This window comes from Cnephaeus nilssonii (assembly GCF_951640355.1).
Source record: "Cnephaeus nilssonii genome assembly, chromosome: 14".
Taxonomy (NCBI): domain Eukaryota; kingdom Metazoa; phylum Chordata; class Mammalia; order Chiroptera; family Vespertilionidae; genus Cnephaeus; species Cnephaeus nilssonii.
Genome location: NC_137085.1, coordinates 62,343,234 through 62,362,771, shown reverse-complemented (window position 1 = coordinate 62,362,771; position 19,538 = coordinate 62,343,234). Strand labels below are relative to the sequence as shown.

The 19,538-nt window shown below is 43.3% G+C and overlaps 1 protein-coding gene and 1 pseudogene across 2 annotated transcripts; both read left to right on the top strand.

Moving 5' to 3' along the window:
- Window positions 1–3,331: 3,331 nt before the first annotated feature.
- LOC307110709 (platelet-activating factor acetylhydrolase IB subunit alpha2-like) lies at window positions 3,332–9,537 on the top strand (annotated as a pseudogene). Its single transcript has one exon. The product of its transcript is annotated as a platelet-activating factor acetylhydrolase IB subunit alpha2-like (transcript).
- Window positions 9,538–12,663: 3,126 nt separating this feature from the next.
- Window positions 12,664–18,361, top strand: LOC307110710 (cyclin-dependent kinase inhibitor 2A-like). Its single transcript, XM_079790001.1, has 3 exons — window positions 12,664–12,842; window positions 15,404–15,680; window positions 18,136–18,361. The coding sequence occupies exons 1-3, from the start codon at window positions 12,717–12,719 to the stop codon at window positions 18,147–18,149; spliced, it is 417 nt and encodes a 138-aa protein (XP_079646127.1). The 5' UTR covers window positions 12,664–12,716; the 3' UTR covers window positions 18,150–18,361.
- Window positions 18,362–19,538: the final 1,177 nt, after the last annotated feature.

The window sequence follows — 19,538 nt, the reverse complement described above, 5'->3', positions numbered from 1 at the left end:
GTGTGTGTGTGTGTCTGAAGGAAAGAGGGGAAGAAACATTAAGGTGATCCTCAAAACCTTCAAAATGTCTGTCTTAATGGAATTTTAATTTTGAGAGGTCTTACCATGGAACCTAGGACCCAGTGTTTTGAGGGAACTTTTGCTATTATATCTGCTTGATCCTTAGCACAATTAAAATTTTGACAGATCATCCTAGTTATGGCATAAGTGTCAACATGTAAACTTATTTTAATTAAATAATTTTTAATAAAAAAAGTCTGTCCTAAAAGGTGACCTTCAAATGCAAACCACAGATGTATTTAAGTTTCCTAGTATCTACATTACAAAAACTAAAAAGAAGTAGGTGGAAATTATTTTAAAATAGATTTAATTTAACCCAATATATCAAAGATATTATCATTCCAATACACAACCATATAAAAACCATTAATGAAATATTTCATATTATTCTCTGCAATAAGTCTTTAAAATAAGTGGGCATTTTACACTTAGAGCAAAACTCAATTTGGATGAGGCATAGTACAGTGCTCAATAGATACAGGTGGCCAGCAGGTGCCATAGTGGGCATCAAGGAGCCAAGTACCAATTGAGGAGAAATAGAGAGGACAAATGAGCATGTGAGCCTCACCACAAGGGTTCAATCAGCAAAATCCAGACTTAGGGATTCAAAAGGTCAAAAGCTGGTTTCTTCAACAAATTAGTGGCAAGGAAAAAGGGAGATTGAGGAAGAATCTGTACATTAATAGAATGAAAAGACAAAGGAGAAAAAGAGGCAGGAAAATTTTAAAAGTAGTGTTTAGAATTGGACAGAGGTGTTAAAACTATAAGAAAAGCAAAAGCACCATTTCCATAAATGTTAGTATAGTGATTACATTTAGGGAGAAAAGGGGGTTTTCATTGGAACCATAGTTTCTGGATTGGCTGACAACGTGGTATTTTCTTTAACTGGGGGGTGGTTAGATCTTACAATAATTCATGATACATTTGTTTTAAGCACTTTTACAATAAAGAGATATTAAATTAAAAAATTTAAGGTGACCTTCAGCTATTAATATTCACATTTAGTGGGATACCAAGGAGACAAAATATTAAATATGCTTCCTTGAGGCAAAATTGACTTAGAGAGTAAACACAAAGTATATTCTGCTAATATTGCCTTTTTAAAAATGAAGGCTGTAAGTTATAATCTTAACTATAAGAAAGAAAAATATAAAACTATACCCTCAACCCAGAGACTCAAAGGAAAGTATGAGTGGAAATGTTAAATCTGTAAATGGAAGATGCTAAAACATGAATAGGAAGCATTTTTTAAATTAATTCAGGGTTGATATATATCATTAGGAAGTTGATTTCTTCCAGAGGAGTTTAATCCCATATTAGGTGAAGAATTTGACTTGAAGGAAAGTGTTCCAACACAAGGACATTTTGTATAATCTTTTACAATATCAGAGGAGAGCTGGACTTCAGAACTCTCAGAAGTCCAGGAAAGGCAAAAAGAAAGAAAGAAAAAAAGGAACATAACAGTAAGACGATAGAGCCCCAAGAAGGCAGCTATGTTAAAGGGTAGTTGTGGGGCGGAGCTGATAAGGTCTCCATTTGAAGAGCAAAGCTTCAATATAGATTCGCCTGAATTAGAGTGCCCTAAGCCATTGTTAAACCCAGTCAACCATGAACACTGAACTCCTACCACCAAGAGTGAAAAGTGAGTACAATATTATTTGTATGTTCCAACAGTATATTTGCATTCTAATAGCACACACGTATCAGCAGCATAAGCAAAATGGAATACTACATGTGCTCATGATTGGCAGTTAAGAGGGCAACACGTGTTTGAAAGGAGAAAATCAATCCCATTAAGGAGGAAAAGAGGAATATGGGAATAGGGTTTAGTGAAGGGAAACTTTACAATTCCTCAGTTTGGCTATGGTTTCCCCTATTGTGCCTCCTACTTGAACTGCACACCAAGGAGTGGTGGTGGGTGGCAGGAAATGCAGGGGGAACACTGAACCAATCCATTGTCATGAACCATGATTTAATGAAGGTTTTGGTGGATGTACTTTCATTATAACAGCCAATTTTATTACAAAGAAGCTCTGTTTTCAGGGGGTTAGAATTCAAAGAAGACAGAATTAACCACATCTTTTGGAAGGGAGTTGGCTTGTTCAAACCAGAGATACCTGCCAGAATGTACAGTACTGAACAAAAAAATATTCAAGAGGAAATTGACTTTGATGGCCTAATTGAATAACATGATAGTAAACATCCTATCTATTCTCAAAAAAGTCAGTTCTATTTATTGAGAGCCTACTGTGTGCCTAAATGCCTAGATTTTTTTAAATATATCTGGCATTATTTGTTCCTTATAAGAACCCTAATGAGGTAAGTTTTGTTTTCTCTACGTTGAGAGGTGAGGAAATGGAGGCTCAGAAAGTTGTCATTATTTATTCAAGGCTGCAGAGATGGTAAATGGGGATCAGGTCTATCTGAGCATAAAGCCTGGGATTGTCGCATTGCCCATGCTGCATGGTGTCTCCTCCAAGATTATTATTAAGGATAGGTAACATCTCTCACCAACCACATCCTTTCCAGCTAGAGTAAGCAGCTGTGACCTTAGGAAAAATATGGGGAGAGGACTGAGTTCAAGATCTGCCCCAAACATTTATTTACTGGGTAACTATGGCAGTGTACCACCCCTTCAGGTTCTTATCTGTAAATCAAGGCGGGAAGGTTTTTGAAAATCAATTTTGCAATATGTGTCAAGAGCCTTATACTCTTTGAAAAATTGCAATACTGTTTATTGTAGCAATTAGAAACATCTTAAATATTGGACAACAGGGACATCTTTAAGTAAACTATAACATATTTTTAGTGGAATGTGTTGTAGCTGTTAAAAGTAGTGTATGGAGAAGTTGGGGAAATGTTCTAATGATAAATGAAAGGAAAAGCTTTCAAAATTGTATTATATCCACAAGAACTGAACAAGAAATAAACAGGAAATATTTCAAAATCTTAATAGTTATTGCTTCTGTGCAGTGCAATTTTTACTTTCCTATGCAGCTAATTTCTTACATTTTTTACATATGTATACTATAATCAGGAAAAAATGATTTTAAAATTATGGGACTGGGTTAAGTGACTTTGAGGGGACTTCAACATCCAACTTTCTATTACATTCCCAAAAGTGTAGAAAATGTTCACCTTGGTATAGGATTTGCAACCTGCTTGAAGGCACAATGTTCAAAGAAAGGTAAGGATTGTTGAGTTGCCATCATGTACTGGACAAATCAATCCACAGGAAAACAGTGGGAAGAGCTGGGAACCCTGCGTTTAAATTCCGCCTCCTGTGCATTGTCACTTATGTACTCTGGGCTTCTTATTTCTGATATAGGAAGGAAGGATGATATCTCTATCCCACAGGACAGTTGGGGGATGAGAAATGATACATAAAACTGCTTCATGCTTCTCACAAAGTTGGGTTTCAGTAAATGGTAGCCATTACAATTTTCTTGGCAACTTAGAATACATTTCCTATGGTCTCTATTTCTGTTTGTCTGTCTCTCCTCTAATTATATACCCTATTGCTTATTGTGTTCCTCAGGATGAGGCTGATCCTCAATATCTGTGCATGTGAACAAATTATATATACAAATACATACCATAGACATAGATGTATATAGAGTTATATGTATACATGCACACATACTGTGCAAATCTTTGTTTTCTCTACTGGCCAAATAGCTACAAATAGATATAACTAACTTCACAATAAGAAATTTCTCAATTACAAAAGCAGATAGCTACAAAATAATGGTTAGGAAGTGATTGTTTTTGTGAGCGGCACAGATTACTCGTTTCATAAGAGTCCACTCTAGAGATACTTTTAATAGTAAACTCCTTACATAGATTCAAAATTATGCATGCTTTGCACACAACTTAGAAATTACTTCTGTCATCCTTAAATTGATCTTGGAAGATGATGATAGGTACTGCAGAGTCTATACCCAGTTAATACTTGGGAGACAAAGATTGAAAAATTTGGACTTACCTATAATTATGATTCAGGTTTATAAATAAGTGAAGGCATTTTGAGGTTTTTTTTGCTCCTTCCAAAGTCCTGTTGGAGCAGGAAGAGAAATTTTCCAATAATTCTGAGTGAACAGAGATGTCAGAGAGTCCCAAAAAGAGTGCCTTATTCATAGCAGACACTCATTAATTGTGCTATATTGAATTTAACTAGAGAATAGTAAAAGGGAGAAGGAAGCATCCCCCACCTTGAATTGTTCATAGATCTCATCCTAGGGACACATTCCCTTTTCTTACAAACCTGTGGGGAGGTCTGTTCTGTTTTCTCAGAGGTCTCCCTTTCATGCTAAAGCTACCTTTTCTCCTGGTGGAAAAATAATTAAAGGGATACCTGGCTTTCTTTCCCTTTAAAAATACTCATATTGGACCCTGAGGACCCTTAGAATTCTTACCCAGAACACTTCAAGATGTACTTCTCTTGGCTGAACAACAATCTCTGAGGCACAATTATTACTATGCCCACTTTGTAGATGGGGATATTGAAGCCAGAATAAAGCATCGTTTGGTCAAGGAGCTAAAGTAGGTGGTGGAGCTTGGCTTGGGGTCATCTTTTCCTTTATTAACTCTTCCTAAATTAAAAGGGGGCATGAAATTATTCTTTCTTTGCCTTAGTCTTCAAATAATCCTCTCCTGCACCCAGCATTCTATCCCAGAGTCCATCTATTCAGGCTTAGCCTTGCTACGTCTAGAAAATCCATTACAGGGCTCTGATAAGCTATTTCTTAAGGAGCTTTCCTTAATTATAGGATCCTCTCCAAACCCTGAAATACAACTTGTGTTGGTTTTTTTTTTTTTTCTGGTAACACAGTTCTGAAGTGCATCTTCCTTCTCCTAGACTATTAATGCAGACTCCCCTCAAGAGCTCTTCCCAATTCAAGGCCACCTTCCTACTCCTGAGAAGCAAATATGTTGGCAGTTATTAGCAATACACCCTCTTGACTAAGGACCATTCTTCTTCTTTTTTTTTTTAATCCACAACTTAAAGCCAAGTGCCTGGCATAGAGTATGTGCTCAGTTACTGTTTGTCAAATAAATTTATGAAGGATGGTTTTCAGAAAAGCAGCTCTGACTTGTCTAATACATTGATGATGTTTACTTAATTAGAATAGCTAATAAATGTACATAATACAAAATTTAAACAATACTAGTAGCAGAAATGCAAAGAAAGTCTCAGGCCCATCCCAATTCCTCATTTCCTCCCCCCACATTTATAGACCTTTCTGTATCTTTCCAGAGATGTTCTATTTATATTTTATTTCAACTTTATTCTGTTTATATATTGTTTAATAACAATACTAATATTGAAGAGGATAAAAAGAGGTATGATTTAAAAATAGTTTTTGTGTGTGTGTCACTTATACTAACTTCTTCAGGCATAAAGGATAGAGCAAGACAGAGATCTCATTTTAAAGAGAAGCTTAAAATAGGCTCAAGAGACTTCACAGTCTAAAAGCAGTTAATTAGGTACATCAGGGCTGTCATTTGGTCCCAGTACAGAGCTATTTCTCCAACACCTTTTATTTCTCCAATAAAATGTTGCTTATCATATAATATGTTTGCATACCCTGCATATCATTCCTTGCCAATTTCGCCATGCTTTGTCAGAACCAGAATCTAATTTCAGAATACTACCTTCTCAAATATCTTTCTGATGATGTTTTGAATTGACATTCACACCTAGAATTCCTATTCTTTGATTTGTAGGCTTTCTGGAGTAGCGCCATTGCAAGGTTTTCTTTCATTTAAATAAAATGTTCAGGTGCTCCAGTAGCATCATGATCTCCACGCTCAGCTGGATTCTGCAGGCTGCTGGAAAAGCTACCCTAAGTCCTGCTCACCAGTCCCTCTTTCATTATAACAGATGTTCTCAACCGTCATCACTCACTCTCACTTCCTAACCCACCATCTTATCCTCACTGCAAGCCAGCCAGCCTCTTCGTTCTTGGAAGGAAGTGCTTCAACTTCCTCCCTGCCCGACCTTCTCTCCCTTCTCAAATCTAGCTTTGTCTCCTCTAAACCGTCACCTCTCACTCTGACCTTCTCTCCCTTCTCAAATCTAGCTTTGTCTCCTCAACCCAAATTTATGACCATTCCCTGTGCCTTGTATTCAATTTCTTCCTGAAATTGTAGGGACCTCAGGTCCTCAGAAATACCCTATGTTGCCTGTGACCTGAATTTCTTTTTTCCTCTTCTAGCTGTTCTCTTCTTCACCTGGCATTTTCCCCTTTAGAGTATTGTGTGTGCTCAGGTCTCTTCCACCTTCCCTATGCCCCCCTTCATCATACATCACCTTGAACTATCACAGTTAAGCTCTGAAAGAGTTGTTTGCACAATGTCCTTGCCATCTAACTCACTCTTGGTTTTCCTTCTGACCATCTGAGCAGTCCTTTGAGGCTCCTTTGCAGACTCCTTCCAGAAGTTTATTTTTCCAGCTTCTCACCAAACATCCATCCTACTGAATTCCTTTCAGCATCCCCAGACTTCCATACCTTTGCTCATGCTCTCACCTCTGCCTGGAACATCTTCTTTTACATCTTTATACTCCTACACCTTTCTTCAAGAGTGGGGCCAGCTTTCGGCATCCACGTAGCCTGTACCTAAGCCACCAGAATGAGTTTTCATTTTCTCATGTCAATCTGTTTCCCTTGGCTCTTCTATGCATGTAATGCTTCATTTAATCCCTACATTGACATTTGAGGCAAGTACCATTATTATAACCAATAATACTGAAAGACAGATGAGAAAACTGAAGCCCAGATACATTAAGTAACTTTGTTCCAAGTTATAAAGCGACTAACTAAAAAGTCTATGTTTGCAAAAGTCATAGACACAGACAACAGTATTGTGGTTATCACAGGGAAAAGGGGGTAAAAGGTAGTTAAGGGTAAAGTGGGTCAAATATATGGTGATGGAAGGTTTGGCTTAGGTTGGTAAACACACAATGCAATATATAGATAATGTATCATAGAATTGTTCACTTGAAACCTATATAATTTTATTAACCAAGGTCACCCCAATATACTTACTTTTTTAAAAGTTCTGTTTTTTGAACCTAGGTAGTCCAACTCCATAGCCCATACATTTAACATCTCCCCCAAACGTATCCCTCCCCCCATGCTCTACACTTAGCCTCCGAGCTTTTTGAATGAATGAACAAGTATTAGTCTTTTTTCTTAAAAGACTGATCAGAACAGAGATAGGTTTAAATTTCATAGTATACATTTTCAAAACTGTCAAGGCAGCGCAAACCTAAATAAGGCTCAGGGATAGTAATAACCAGCACACTTTGGAATTTAAGAAGCTCTTTGACATACATAATCTTATTTTATCAATCCATGACATAAATTATGATTCCATTTTACATGTGAGGAGTCTGAGGCTGGCATAACCAGCAGTGGGATCCTCCATGTTTGTATGTAATGCAGCAAAGGGATGTTTTTATATGGTTGCATCTCATTTCCTTGAGCTACAGTCCAATATATTGCACAACAGCTTAAAGAGTTCTTGATGTAGGAATCCATACCTGAGTGTTAGAGGAATTTCTGAATTCCCTAAAATTTATGTTCAGAAATATATGTGCACAAAGACACACTTTAAAAAATGATTGCATACTTAGATGATGTATTATAGAATTGTACCCCTGAAACCTATATAGTTAACCAATGTTACCCCCAGTAAATTCAATAAAAAAAATAAAAATTTTAAATTATTGCATGTTTGGTTTTTGAGGAGAGGGTCTATAACTTTCAACAGTTTCTTAAAGGCAATGTGCCCCTGCCCCAAGATTAAGAGCCTGTGACCTTAAAAAATGGTCTAAAAACCACTGCTTTAGGGCTCCAATGTGTTTAAAATTTTCCTGGGAAACTTTTAAAGCTGCAGCTTCCAGGTGCATCCCCCAGAGATCCTTACTCTGTAGACCTGGAGAATGTGTGGGTTTAACCAGCACTCCTTGGTGATTCTGCACGATCTGTGGTCTGAGCTTTGAGAACTACCACTAAGTTTTCTTCTCAAATCACAGTGCATCTTCAGAAAGCTGATTACTTGAATCATTTTTGTGTAAATCATCTGTAGAACTGCCTTCTCTGAACCATAGTTTGTGTCACGTCTTCACTTTTGAAAGGCTTTCTGCACTTGTAAAGAAATTATCCAAGACATCGTCTGTCATCATAAACTCTCCCTAGCCACCACCGTCTGTTGGCATAATTTTAAAACTTCCTGTTTTGCCTGAGCTAACAGCAGTTGATTGAAAGTATAGTCAGATATTCTGGGTCTTCAAGAGAAGTCAACAGGAGATTGAAACATAATAAATAGAGCTGGGTTATCTAGTAGGCAATCCATTTTTTAAAAAATACATATATATTTAAAGCGTAAAAGTTATAACCACAGGAAAAACTAGACTTTGTTGGATTTTCTTTTGCTTGTTATACTCTTACTTCTGTTTAATTTTTCATTAAACATGAGGGTGGAGGTGGAGGGTGTCCACCATCTTTCCAGTAATTAAGGTCTACTTGACCTTCCCTCTCATATAATATTGATAGTTCTATTCAAAGCATTTTCTTCTCTGTGCTTCATGAGATTGCAAGAGAATCTCAAAATGGATGTTAAGAGTTAAAAGATATGGCGCTGGGCCCCAGAGTGGGGCTCCCTGGACTGGGGGAGCGTAACAGATGTGCCGCCCCCAGCTGTGCCTGCACGGACCCTCTGCCTGAGTGTAGAATGAGCCAAGGAGACTCAAACCCAGCAGCCATTCCACACGCAGCAGAAGATAATCAAGCAGGAGATGACAGATGGATGACTCAGCACAACAGATTTGTCCTGGACTGTAGAGACAAAGAGCCTGGTGTGCTGGTTGTGGAGGACTCCACGGTGCAGTTAATGCAGCGATATGACATAGGGCGAGAGCTGCTTCCCCCACTCCAGGCACTGAATTTTGGAATTGGAGGAGATACAACGAGACATGTTTTGTGAAGGCTAAAGAACGGAGAACTGGAGAATATTAAACCTGGTCTTTGTTGTCTGGGTAGGAACCATGAAAATATGGCAGAAGTAGCAGGTGGAATCGTACAACTTACAAGGCAGCTACAGGCCAAAATCATTATATTGGGTTTGTTACTTCCAGGTGAGAAGCCCAACTCTTTGAGGCATAAATAAATAAATAAATAAATAAATAAATAAATAAATAAAATGCCCAGGTTAACCAACTCCTCAAGGTTTCCCTGCCAAAGTCTGCCAATGCGCAGCTCCTGGATACAGATGGGGGCTTTGTGCACTCTGATAGTGCCATCTCCTGCCACCACGTGTTTGATTTTCTGCAAACCCCTCCATGGATTGATCATGCCGTTGACGGGGGAAACACTTGAGGAGAAACAAACCACCATTGCCTGGCTCCCATCAGCGTTAATTGCATCCCAGCCTCCTCAGATCAGTTATGTCAGTGGCACTACAGAATCCTTCTCTTTCTTAAGGCACTCTGCATTGTACAAGTTCCTGCATGTTCATATCCAGTGTTTGAAAGGGAGGAGGGACTTAAACTGGTCCTGTACATAGGTTTGTTTGACACAGGAGAAAAATTAGTCAAGGACGATTGTTGTTTAAGTTCATTTGAAACCATAAGGGCCTACTAAACAACCCAGCTCTTTTAGTTGTGTGTGTGACACCTTCATTGAATTATCGCTTTTACTTAGAACAACATCAAGCCTTGGCACCGAACAAAATGAAGATGCTTTTCTTGGCCTTTCTTTCGGTGGATTATGCCATATATAATAATAATCAGAATCACACCTACTTGCCTTTAAATCATGTGTTTGTTTGTTTTTTCATGTTTTAAGGATCATAATTTTGCCTTTTGTTTCCATTTTCCTTTACTCATATATATTCTCAATGTTTTAACATATAGCATCAGATTGGGCATACTTGTCATTCAAATGTAGGAGATGCCATAGTTACAGGTGAGTTTGTTTCACTCTCTTAATCTTTCGCAGGTTTAGCAGTGAAAAATAGGTTTCGCCCCAATTGAGGGACTCTGTGGAGGGTATTATTTTTGTGCTGCTGAATATCATGTCTGTAATAGACCCATGCATGCAGTCTTTACTCTTTTTTTGAGGTAAGGGGGTCCTTGTTGATATTACAAGCTTTTAACATATTTTTACCTAGGAGCTCAGTTGCTGGAAGTATAAGTCCCCAGCTAGTTGCTCTCATGATATTTCTGATGTGTGACTCATTCTTGTGCGCTATTCTGTGCTAACAAGTCTGTGTGGTACTATGAATATTCAGAGTTCTGGTTTATTTTTCCCTTAGCCCCTGTTACAGTGTCCTTTGCGGCGGTGAGGGGGGGGGGGATGAGAACTATTCCATTCCATAAGTATGTGTGTGTGTGGGGGAGTTTAACTTGACATTATTTCAAGTTTTATAGTATCTTAAGGTGTATATTTTACTTTTTATCATCTTAGTTTTAAAATTATATGAGTCCAGAAAAAGTTGGCCTTTTCTCATGGGGAAACAAATGAAACTATTCTTCACAATAGACATTCTACTTGATCCCAATGTTTTAGTAAAAAAGAACTAGGTTTGCTTAACTTTCAGGATTACTCCTTAATGTATCTTCATCTGAGGATATCTTTCAAGAGAGGTCTTTATAATCTTAATGCCTTGTTTGCCATTTAAAATATAATGGGACAATAGATGGTTTATTGTCCAAAATACCTGTGAAATGTGTACAAACTGGATCTACAAACAGATCTTTTAAACTGGGCCAGGTAGATAGTGAAGAAGCCCATCCAGATGTGCCCTGCAGTGATTTTGCTCCAGTTCAGTAACGTAAGCATATGTTTCATGTTCTGTTGCCAGACAAATAAGCAGTGTGTTTGTGTGTTGGAGGAGTGTTGCTGATTTGTGCTAAGAGCCAGTTGTGAATTGAGAGGGATAGAACTTGGGCTGATGTGTTTTGTTCTTGTCAAGCCTCTTTCTAGAAATTTTATTGGGTTGTTGTTGTTGTTGTTGTTTTGTCTTTTAAAAATGCATACTTTTCTGAATGTACCATGTCTTCATTAACCAAAAAAATACACATGGTGTTTACTAAACTTGTTTACTATTTTAAAATTTCCTTTTTATTTTTAGTAGCCCAGGTTCTTGAATTTTTCGAGGCATATTTTTTTTTTCTTAGCTGGGGTAAAGTTCTAGAGAGAATAACTAATCACTATTTTGTGAAATTGTGTGAAAAGACAGTTTTCTATCCAGGTCTTCTGTTTGTATGGTCAGACATGCCCATGAGGTTACTCCAGCAGCAGAGGATTAAATATTCCTATGTGAGCTGGCCTTCAGCTTCTGTGCTTATGTATACAACCCTGAGATATTACTGCATTTCTATCTACCCGAGCTATTTGAGCAATAGTATTTGAATCACTAGCCTTTTAAATAAAAGTCTGCCCCATTGCTGATGTGAGGGGCGGGGGAGGGGAGAGAGAGAGAGAGAGAGAGAGAGAGAGAGAGAGAGAGAGAGAGAAGAGAAAGGAGGAGGAGGAGGGGAAGAGGAGGAGGAGGAGGCTAAGAGGTATTAGCTTAGGATGTGTGGTACTGTTCTATATGTACATTAATTCATTTAAAACTCACAACAGCCCTATGAAGCAGGGACCACTCTTAGCCCTCCGTGTTATGGCTAAGAAAACTGTAAGGAGAAGTGTAGGGGGATGGGGAGGAGCCAGACAAGCACAACGCGTGAACTTGCTCTCTGAGTCACTGTGCAGCTCTCCCCATAGAGCCCTGAGGACATTTTCTCCTCTGGGAGGAATTTATTTAAAATGGAGTTGATAACTCCCTCCCCACTTTCCCATCTGCCGGCTAGACTGAAATCTCCAGCATCCCTGTTAAATAGAACTCATTGGGACAAGCACAAATGCGGGGACACCCACCCACGCGCGCGCGCGCGCGCGCACACACACACACACACCCGTTTTACACGTGTGTACTTGGGGAAGGGGGACAGGCTGGCAGGCAGCAGGCGGACTCCAAAATGAACGTTTTGCTGCTTTCTCTTTTAATGAGAAAAGGCTCCTTCCTCTTTGCCCGAGCGGAGCCGGGCGAGGATGTGCACCATCTGCACAACCCGAGGCGACCCTCTTAGGACATACTCTCCCTCCTCCCGTCAACCTGTGGGCTTCTCGAGATCAAACGACAGTGAACACCCTGGTTCGCCTCGGGCAGTGGGAATCCTGTGAGCATTCTGTACACACGAGGTTGTCCATCGGAAGAAGGAAACTCGCTCCATCCGCGTGCGCCCTCGCGGTTCCCAGAGCGCGGGTGGGGGGCAGGGCGGACTCCGGGCGGGGCAGGTGGCAGCAGCCAGGGCTCCCTCCCCCCGGGCTTCGTGGGGCGCCCGGTGCGGACTGCCTAGGTCTGGGGGTCCGGGCACGCTGCCCGCGTGGGGTGACGTCAGGGGTGGCACATTCACAGGGAGTCAGAGGGACAGCTTTCCGTGCGCGCAGCGCGGAGAGGAAAAGACGGGCCGGACTCGTCCGGGGCCGCCTCCGCCCGCCGCGCGAGGGGAGGGGAGGAGCGGGCGGCTCCCGCGAGGCTGGGCGGGCGCTCGGGGGGTGGGGGAGATTGAGGAGAGCGAGGGGCGAGCGCTGGGGAGCCGCATGGAGGTCTCCGCAGACAGGCTGGCCGCTGCAGCGGCCCGGGGTCGCGCCGAGGAGGTTCAGGCGCTGCTCCAGGGCGGAGCATCGCCCAATGCCCCCAACAGTCAAGGTCGGACCCCGATTCAGGTGGGAGAGCGAGTCTGCCGCGGGCAGAGGGGTGGTGAACGGCTTCGGGGGACTAGGTTCGCGAGGGGGTCGGACCAGGGATAGCCTTTCGATCCCCGGCAAAGGGGCGACATCCCCGGTGTTAGGGCTGGAGTTAGGCGTCTCCTCGGGGCGATGCCCCCGTGCCCGGCCCCACCCCGACCCCCCCTCTCAGGAAGCCGAGGGAGGAATGAGGAAGCAGAAGGGGTGCAGAATGTGGAGGGAGAAACTATGTATGTTAATATAGACCAAGCTCTATTCTTTTGTAAAAATATGTTCTTTATCAAATACAAAACTTTCGAATGTTTGGTGTGTAAAACGTACAGTTTTAGAGAAATGTAAGATTAGCTGGGATCACTTAGCCCTGAACTCACAGGCCGCCGAAAGGAACTGACTGGTGACCATTTTCCTCCCTCGAAGGGACTTCAGAGGAAATGTGCTATGTATGTTGCAATAAATATCAATTTGAGATTTTCAGATGTAACTACTTAGTGTACAAGGACTTAATGTACAAGTATATGCTTGCTTTACAATAGGTGCTTATAAGAATTTAGAAAATGCTGACATATATGAAGAACATTAATGTAAACGCCTCTGAAATATCAATTTAGTCACCATGTTAGTGGTATCTCCTGTTATTGTTAACTTACTTGCTATAAATTAACATATTTGAAGTAGAGTTTTCAATTCCTCCATGTTGAGAAGTGTCGTTTCTCCTCTCCCCACTCCAGTTTTTTGTTGTTGGTTTCTGTGGGGGTGGGGAGGGGTCAGGTTTTTGTTGTTGGCCTTCATTAACTTTCTAAATCTCAGGCTAAAAAAAGAAAAAAATAGAATTCTTCCTGGCAGTCACCATCCTGGTTTTAATTCCCAGTGTTGACAATGATTTCTGATTCTGAAAAGAAAATGTATATGAAACAAATACATATTGCAAAAACTCCAGCATAACAAGACAAAGGAAAGTAGCTTTACTTGGAACTTCACAAGCAAATCTTCCTTTCCTGATACTGCTAATAGGATAAATTTTATACTTAAAATACAGATATAAAAATAAAATGAAAGTGCCTAGAACTTGGGGTTATCTGGGACTTGACATGTGGAGAGAATTTTAATCTAAAGAGGTTGGGCATTGTAAAAGCATGTGTCCTTTCAAAGTAATGCTTGCCTGATTCATAATTTAATATCTCTAAAATATCACCAGCAGTTTGGAAACTTAGAGTTTGGCCTTGGAGCTCTGGAATATGTTAGAAGAGACCTATTATACAAAAAGAAGAAAGAAAGTTGGATAATTAGTTTTAACTTTTTAAATGGGGAGGATGAGAACATAGAGAAAAGGGAATATGATTTTGTTTTAAAACCCTAATGAAAAGTGTGCATAATATAGAAATACTTAGTTGATAGAAAAACATTTTAACTACTAAATTAAATTTAATGTTTTTACAAATGTATGTAAGCACTCTACAAATATTTCTGTAACAGATTTCTTCCCCCCCCCCCCATGGGATTGCTATTATGATTTAAATATTTAAATGTTAGGCTACTGTCCAGCCTTTTAATATAAAAGTTAATATTTTATTATAATTACACAAGTAATTTGTGTTAAATACAGAATGTTACTAAAATAAGTGATTCCTTTTGCCATATAAGGTAATATATAAAAGTTCAGCCTTTTAATATTTAATATTTATATGTTAATATAATATATTAAAATTCCTTTTGCCATATAAGATCATATATTCACAGCTTTAGAATCTTTGAAAGTGGACATCTTTGGAGGATGTTATTTAGCTTACCACGGGACAAAGTTTAGGACTCTTTAGACAAACCTTCCCATTTTATACTTCAAGAATTTGAAGTTTGCCATGGCCGAGTGGCTCAGTTTGTTGGGGAGTCAACGGGGACACTCAAAGGTTTCTGGTTCGATTCCTGGTCAGGGCATGTACCTAGGTTAAGGTTTGGCTTGATCGCAGTATGCATACAGGAAGCAACAGATCCACATCCTCTCTCTCAGGAAGCTAAGGGTGACTGAAAAATTTTGCAAGAACTAAGGTTTTCTGTGTGTGTTTTAATTTTCACTTTTTAACAAAGGCTTGTATATACAGCAGCGAACCATACCAAATCTCTGGGTCTTACATAATTTTATATCAAAATTGGGGGAGGGTACAGGAGATGAGGCAGGTTTGTCCCTCACTCTTTTGCTGTTGTCTGTGCCTCTAGCAGTGCTGTGTGTGTGTGGCTGGAATTCTGCAAAGGGTTGGAGAATACAATGGGAATTCAATGTGTACAGAAAAATGGAATGAGGAGGAGAACTGGCTAAGAGAGTTGGTAACTGAAGGCAAATAAAGAGTAACTAGACATCCGTGGCTTGTAGGGTTGTCTACGCCAGGTAGCGGCTTCACAAAAAGTTTCTTTAAATTCATTAATCCTGCCTCTGCCGCCTCCCGCATTAAGTAGATTCTTCATATGTTTGAAATGGTTCTACCTGTCCCTGCCCAGGCCTGCATCTCGCTTTTCCCTCGCCCTGACCACTCCGCTCTCTCCCGCAGGTCATGATGATGGGCAGCACCCGCGTGGCCGAGCTGCTGCTGATCCACGGCGCGGACCCCAACTGCGCGGACCCCGCCACCCTCACGCGGCCCGTGCACGACGCCGCCCGGGAGGGCTTCCTGGACACGCTGGTGGCGCTGCACCGAGCCGGGGCGCGGCTGGACGTGCGCGATGCCTGGGGCCGCCTGCCCGCGGACCTGGCTGAGGAGCGCGGCCACTGGGACCTCGTCGGGTACCTGCGTGCGGCCGCAGCAGATGCCGGCGAAGGTCCTGCAGGTGAGATGGCCGAGCTAAGAACGTGAACTCGGAGAGCTTCCGCCGCCCAGCGCACTCCTGGGTCAGAGAGAACGCGGGCCGAGGCGGAGCGGAGCCCTGGGTCTCAGCTCGCGCGCCGCTGGCGGATGGGACAACCCCCGGTATCCCGATCGGGACGGGACAACCCCGTATCCCGATCGATCGCGCTGCCTCGCAGGGCTCTGGGTAGGAAACAGCCGCAGATGGACTTCCGCAGGTCAAAACCCATCCCCTACACCCCGCCCCCCACTCTCCAAACACTCAGCCTCCCCGCAGCTCCAGGCGGACACCTGGAGCGTCGCCTGGAGGCTGGAGTCCAGTGGCGCACCCATTGGGCGGCCCTCTTTCCCCAGGAGGTTACCCTCTCGCTCCTCCCGTGGAAGCTGGCGTGGGAGACGCCGCTCAGGGCGAGGAGCCCGTTGCAGGAGCCAGACCTGGGAGCAGCGGAAGAGAATGAAGTGATTTACTTGGGCTCCAGGCAAATGAAAACCGAGTAAACCTTTATAACCACACCTAAGGTGTGCAAGTCAAGCTCGCAAGCGGTTCCTTCCTTCCCCAGTCGCGGGACCAACCTTGGGACTTCCAAAACCAGTTGCGACCCGCATCGTCTGGCAGAGATCTGTCATTCCCGGCTCCGTTGCAAAATGATACGCAATCTGCCCCTCCGCTCTAAGCAACGGGGCTTTTCAGAGCTCCCCCCAGGGGCTCTGGAATCATCTGGGATAGAGACCTAGCCAACCCTCGCAGCCGCAGCGGGGTTTGCGGCAGGGTTTGCTACGGGAAGGAGAACCTTTCTGAAGCTTTTCCCTCTCTTAAGCTTTCCGTTGGAACGGGAGAGATCGCTCAGAGAGGGGGGGGGGGGGGAGGGTGTGTGGTTCTTCCCTCTCATTCGGCCACCACAAAGCCTTTCACGAGCCCCCCACGTCCCACCGCCACCCCTGCCCGCCTAAAGTGCCAACTCCAACTTTTTTCCTGAAGGGGGAACCATTTTATTAAAATACAGATATGAAGCAATATACGAAGTTAGCACGGATATTTCAAGTAAACATCGGCTTTGAAAACACTGAAATCGATCCTGTGGGCTCAGAACTGGGGCACTAGGCTCCCTGGGCCTCAGGGGAGCCGGGGACAGAGTGGAGAGTCTTACTCTGAGTGCAGCGCCTCAGGTACCAGGGGGAGGAAGATCTCCTTTAACCTGCCCACCCTCTCGCTCCTCCAATTGAAGTTTAAGTCCCAGACTCCGCAGAGGACCGGGGCCCAATCGCAGGGGCACGAATTGGGAGCAGTGGGAGAGAATTCAATGATTCAGTTGGGCCCCAAAGGAAAATTGAGCGACCCTTTATAACCAAACCCAAGCTTTGTAAGCCAAGCACACACGCCCTTCCTTCCCTCCTCCCCTCCACTTCCCTCCCTCCCTTCCTTCCTCGCTTAACTGAGATCCTCTTATGTGATCAGACCCCTTCTTGGCAGGGCACAGAACTGAAGGAAACAAAATGGGAGCCCTGCCCTCATAGAGCTTACCGTCTAGGAAACAGACTTTAAACACTGTAACAATGTGTTTTAAGGAATGAGTTTGTAAAACCAACGTGATGGATAAGAATGAAGTGTGACTAGGAGGGGGAGGCTATCTTAGAGTGCTCTGGGAACCTGACTGATGAGAAATAAAATAGCCACTAGAGACAGAGGAACTCTCAAGTGCAAAGAATGCGGGTAGAATGAATGGCGGGGTCAAGAGGATGGAAAGGCGGAGGGGGTGGGGCGTGTACCCAACTAGATCAGCGAGGAGGGCGGAGGCCAGATAATTGTAGGGTCTTGTAGGTCAAGGAAAGGATGATTGGTCAGAATGTGGATTTTGTTCTAGAAACTTTAGGAAGCCATTAGGTGGCTTGGGAGGGGGGCCTGTGGAGGAAGACAAGAGGACTGGAACCCAAGGCTCGCAGACTGCGGAGCAGTGCCTACACTGGGGTCCTCTATATGAGTTCGCGGAGTCTCTCCGCCAGCCAGCATCAGGCGCCAGAGACGTTTGGGGACGTGCGAAGGGCGAGGCAGCGCCTTTATATTTCTGCCCCTGGCGTCCAGTGTGACAAGCCCTGGGCGCCTGCTGCATACCCGGCTTTCCTCTTGCAACCCCGCGGCCGCCGGTGCCCCGTGCTCCGGAGCGGGGAGCGGGGAGCGGGGAGCCCAGAGAGGCCAGCCGGGCGGTGGACGCGCTGCGAGATGTGGGAGGCTGGGAGGGGGAGGGGAGGTGGCTGCTGGCACGGTCCCGACTCCGTGGACACACCCTGTGCCCGGAGTTGGTTGATAGAGGAGGTGTACATGCAGACGAAGCTACCCTTGTCCGTACGCATCTGAATACCCGGTGCGCGCCTGCAAGGAAAAGGAGGGATGCGTCGCATTCTTTTGATTTCTGATGTCTAATGTCTTTTTTTTTCTGCAGACACCCCGGCTTAAAGAACCACTGGAAGCCAGAGGCACCGCAGGACGCCTGGACCACTGCCCCGTCCCCTACCAATTCTTTCCCGCTTTGCGAGCGGCAGTTTAGCAAACGGCGCTTTTTAACACTGTAAGCCGCTTCCTCGCTAGCAGATCTTTTCCCTTCCCCGTAACTCCCCTTTGTATCTGAATTCATACATTGGTAATAAAAACGGGTTTTAAAAACCCAACGCCCGTTCCTGCCTTTTTATTGGGTTGGAGTTTTCCGGAGCGAGTGCGCAGGTCCAGAGCGCACAGCCTGGCGGACGCTTCCCAGGGGGCCTGGTGCCTGCTACCTGCTGTGAGGACAGCCGGTGTGTGAACGGGGAACGCGGAGCTTGAATGGGGTGCGTGGCCTTTCCGGTTTCAAACTGCCAGCAAGTGTCAGAGCCAGGGCTCAATTTAAAAAAAAAGTTTCTTCCATTCGCTCATTTATTCGGTCAGCAATCACGGAGCACCTATGCTGGCACCAGGCGAGAGGCCGAGTGGGGGAAGACAGACATCAAATATTAGATACAAACACACGACTAGAAATTTAAATGCACTTTCATGGAATCAAAGACAGCGTTGTTTCCGAGACTCACCGTCGTTTCATGTATTTTTTTAAAATAAACTTATTTTTTAAAATATATTTTATTGATTTTTTTTACAGAGAGGAAGGGAGAGGGAGAGAGAGTTAGAAACATCGGTGAGAGAGAAGCAACGATCAGCTGCTTCCTGCACACCTCCCACTCGCAACCAAGGTACATGCCCTTAGACCAGAATCAAACCTGGGACCCTTGAGTCTGCAGGCCTACACTCTATACACTGAGCCAAACCGGTTAGGGCCATTTTTTGTATTTCTTAAAAATAAAAGTGCAGCCGAAACCGGTTTGGCTCAGTGGATAGAGCATCGGCCTGCGGACTGAAGGGTCCCAGGTTCGATTCCGGTCAAGAGCATGTACCTTGGTTGCGTGCACATCCCCAGTGGGAGGTGTGCAGGAGGCAGCTGATCGATGCTTCTCTTTCATCGATGTTTCTAGCTCTCTATCCCTCTCCCTTCCTCTGTAAAAAATAAATAAAATATTTTTAAAAATCTTCAAATAAATAAATAAATAAATAAATAAAAGTGCAGTGTAAGAGGACACCCCACACCCGTGGATTGTAAGACACGTGCAGATCTCAGGTAATACAATGTCAAAAGTCACGTCTTAAGATGGATGAGATGGGGTGAAAAGTGGAAACGTTTCATTGGTTTGAAGGAAGACCTCAGATTGCCAGACTCTCGGAGCCCGCATGGCCTTCCCTTACTTACTCGCCTCAGTATTCGAGCCTCCCTCCCTCCACCAAGTGAGGGTATTTTGCCCAAGAAGCCACAGCCAGCAGGTG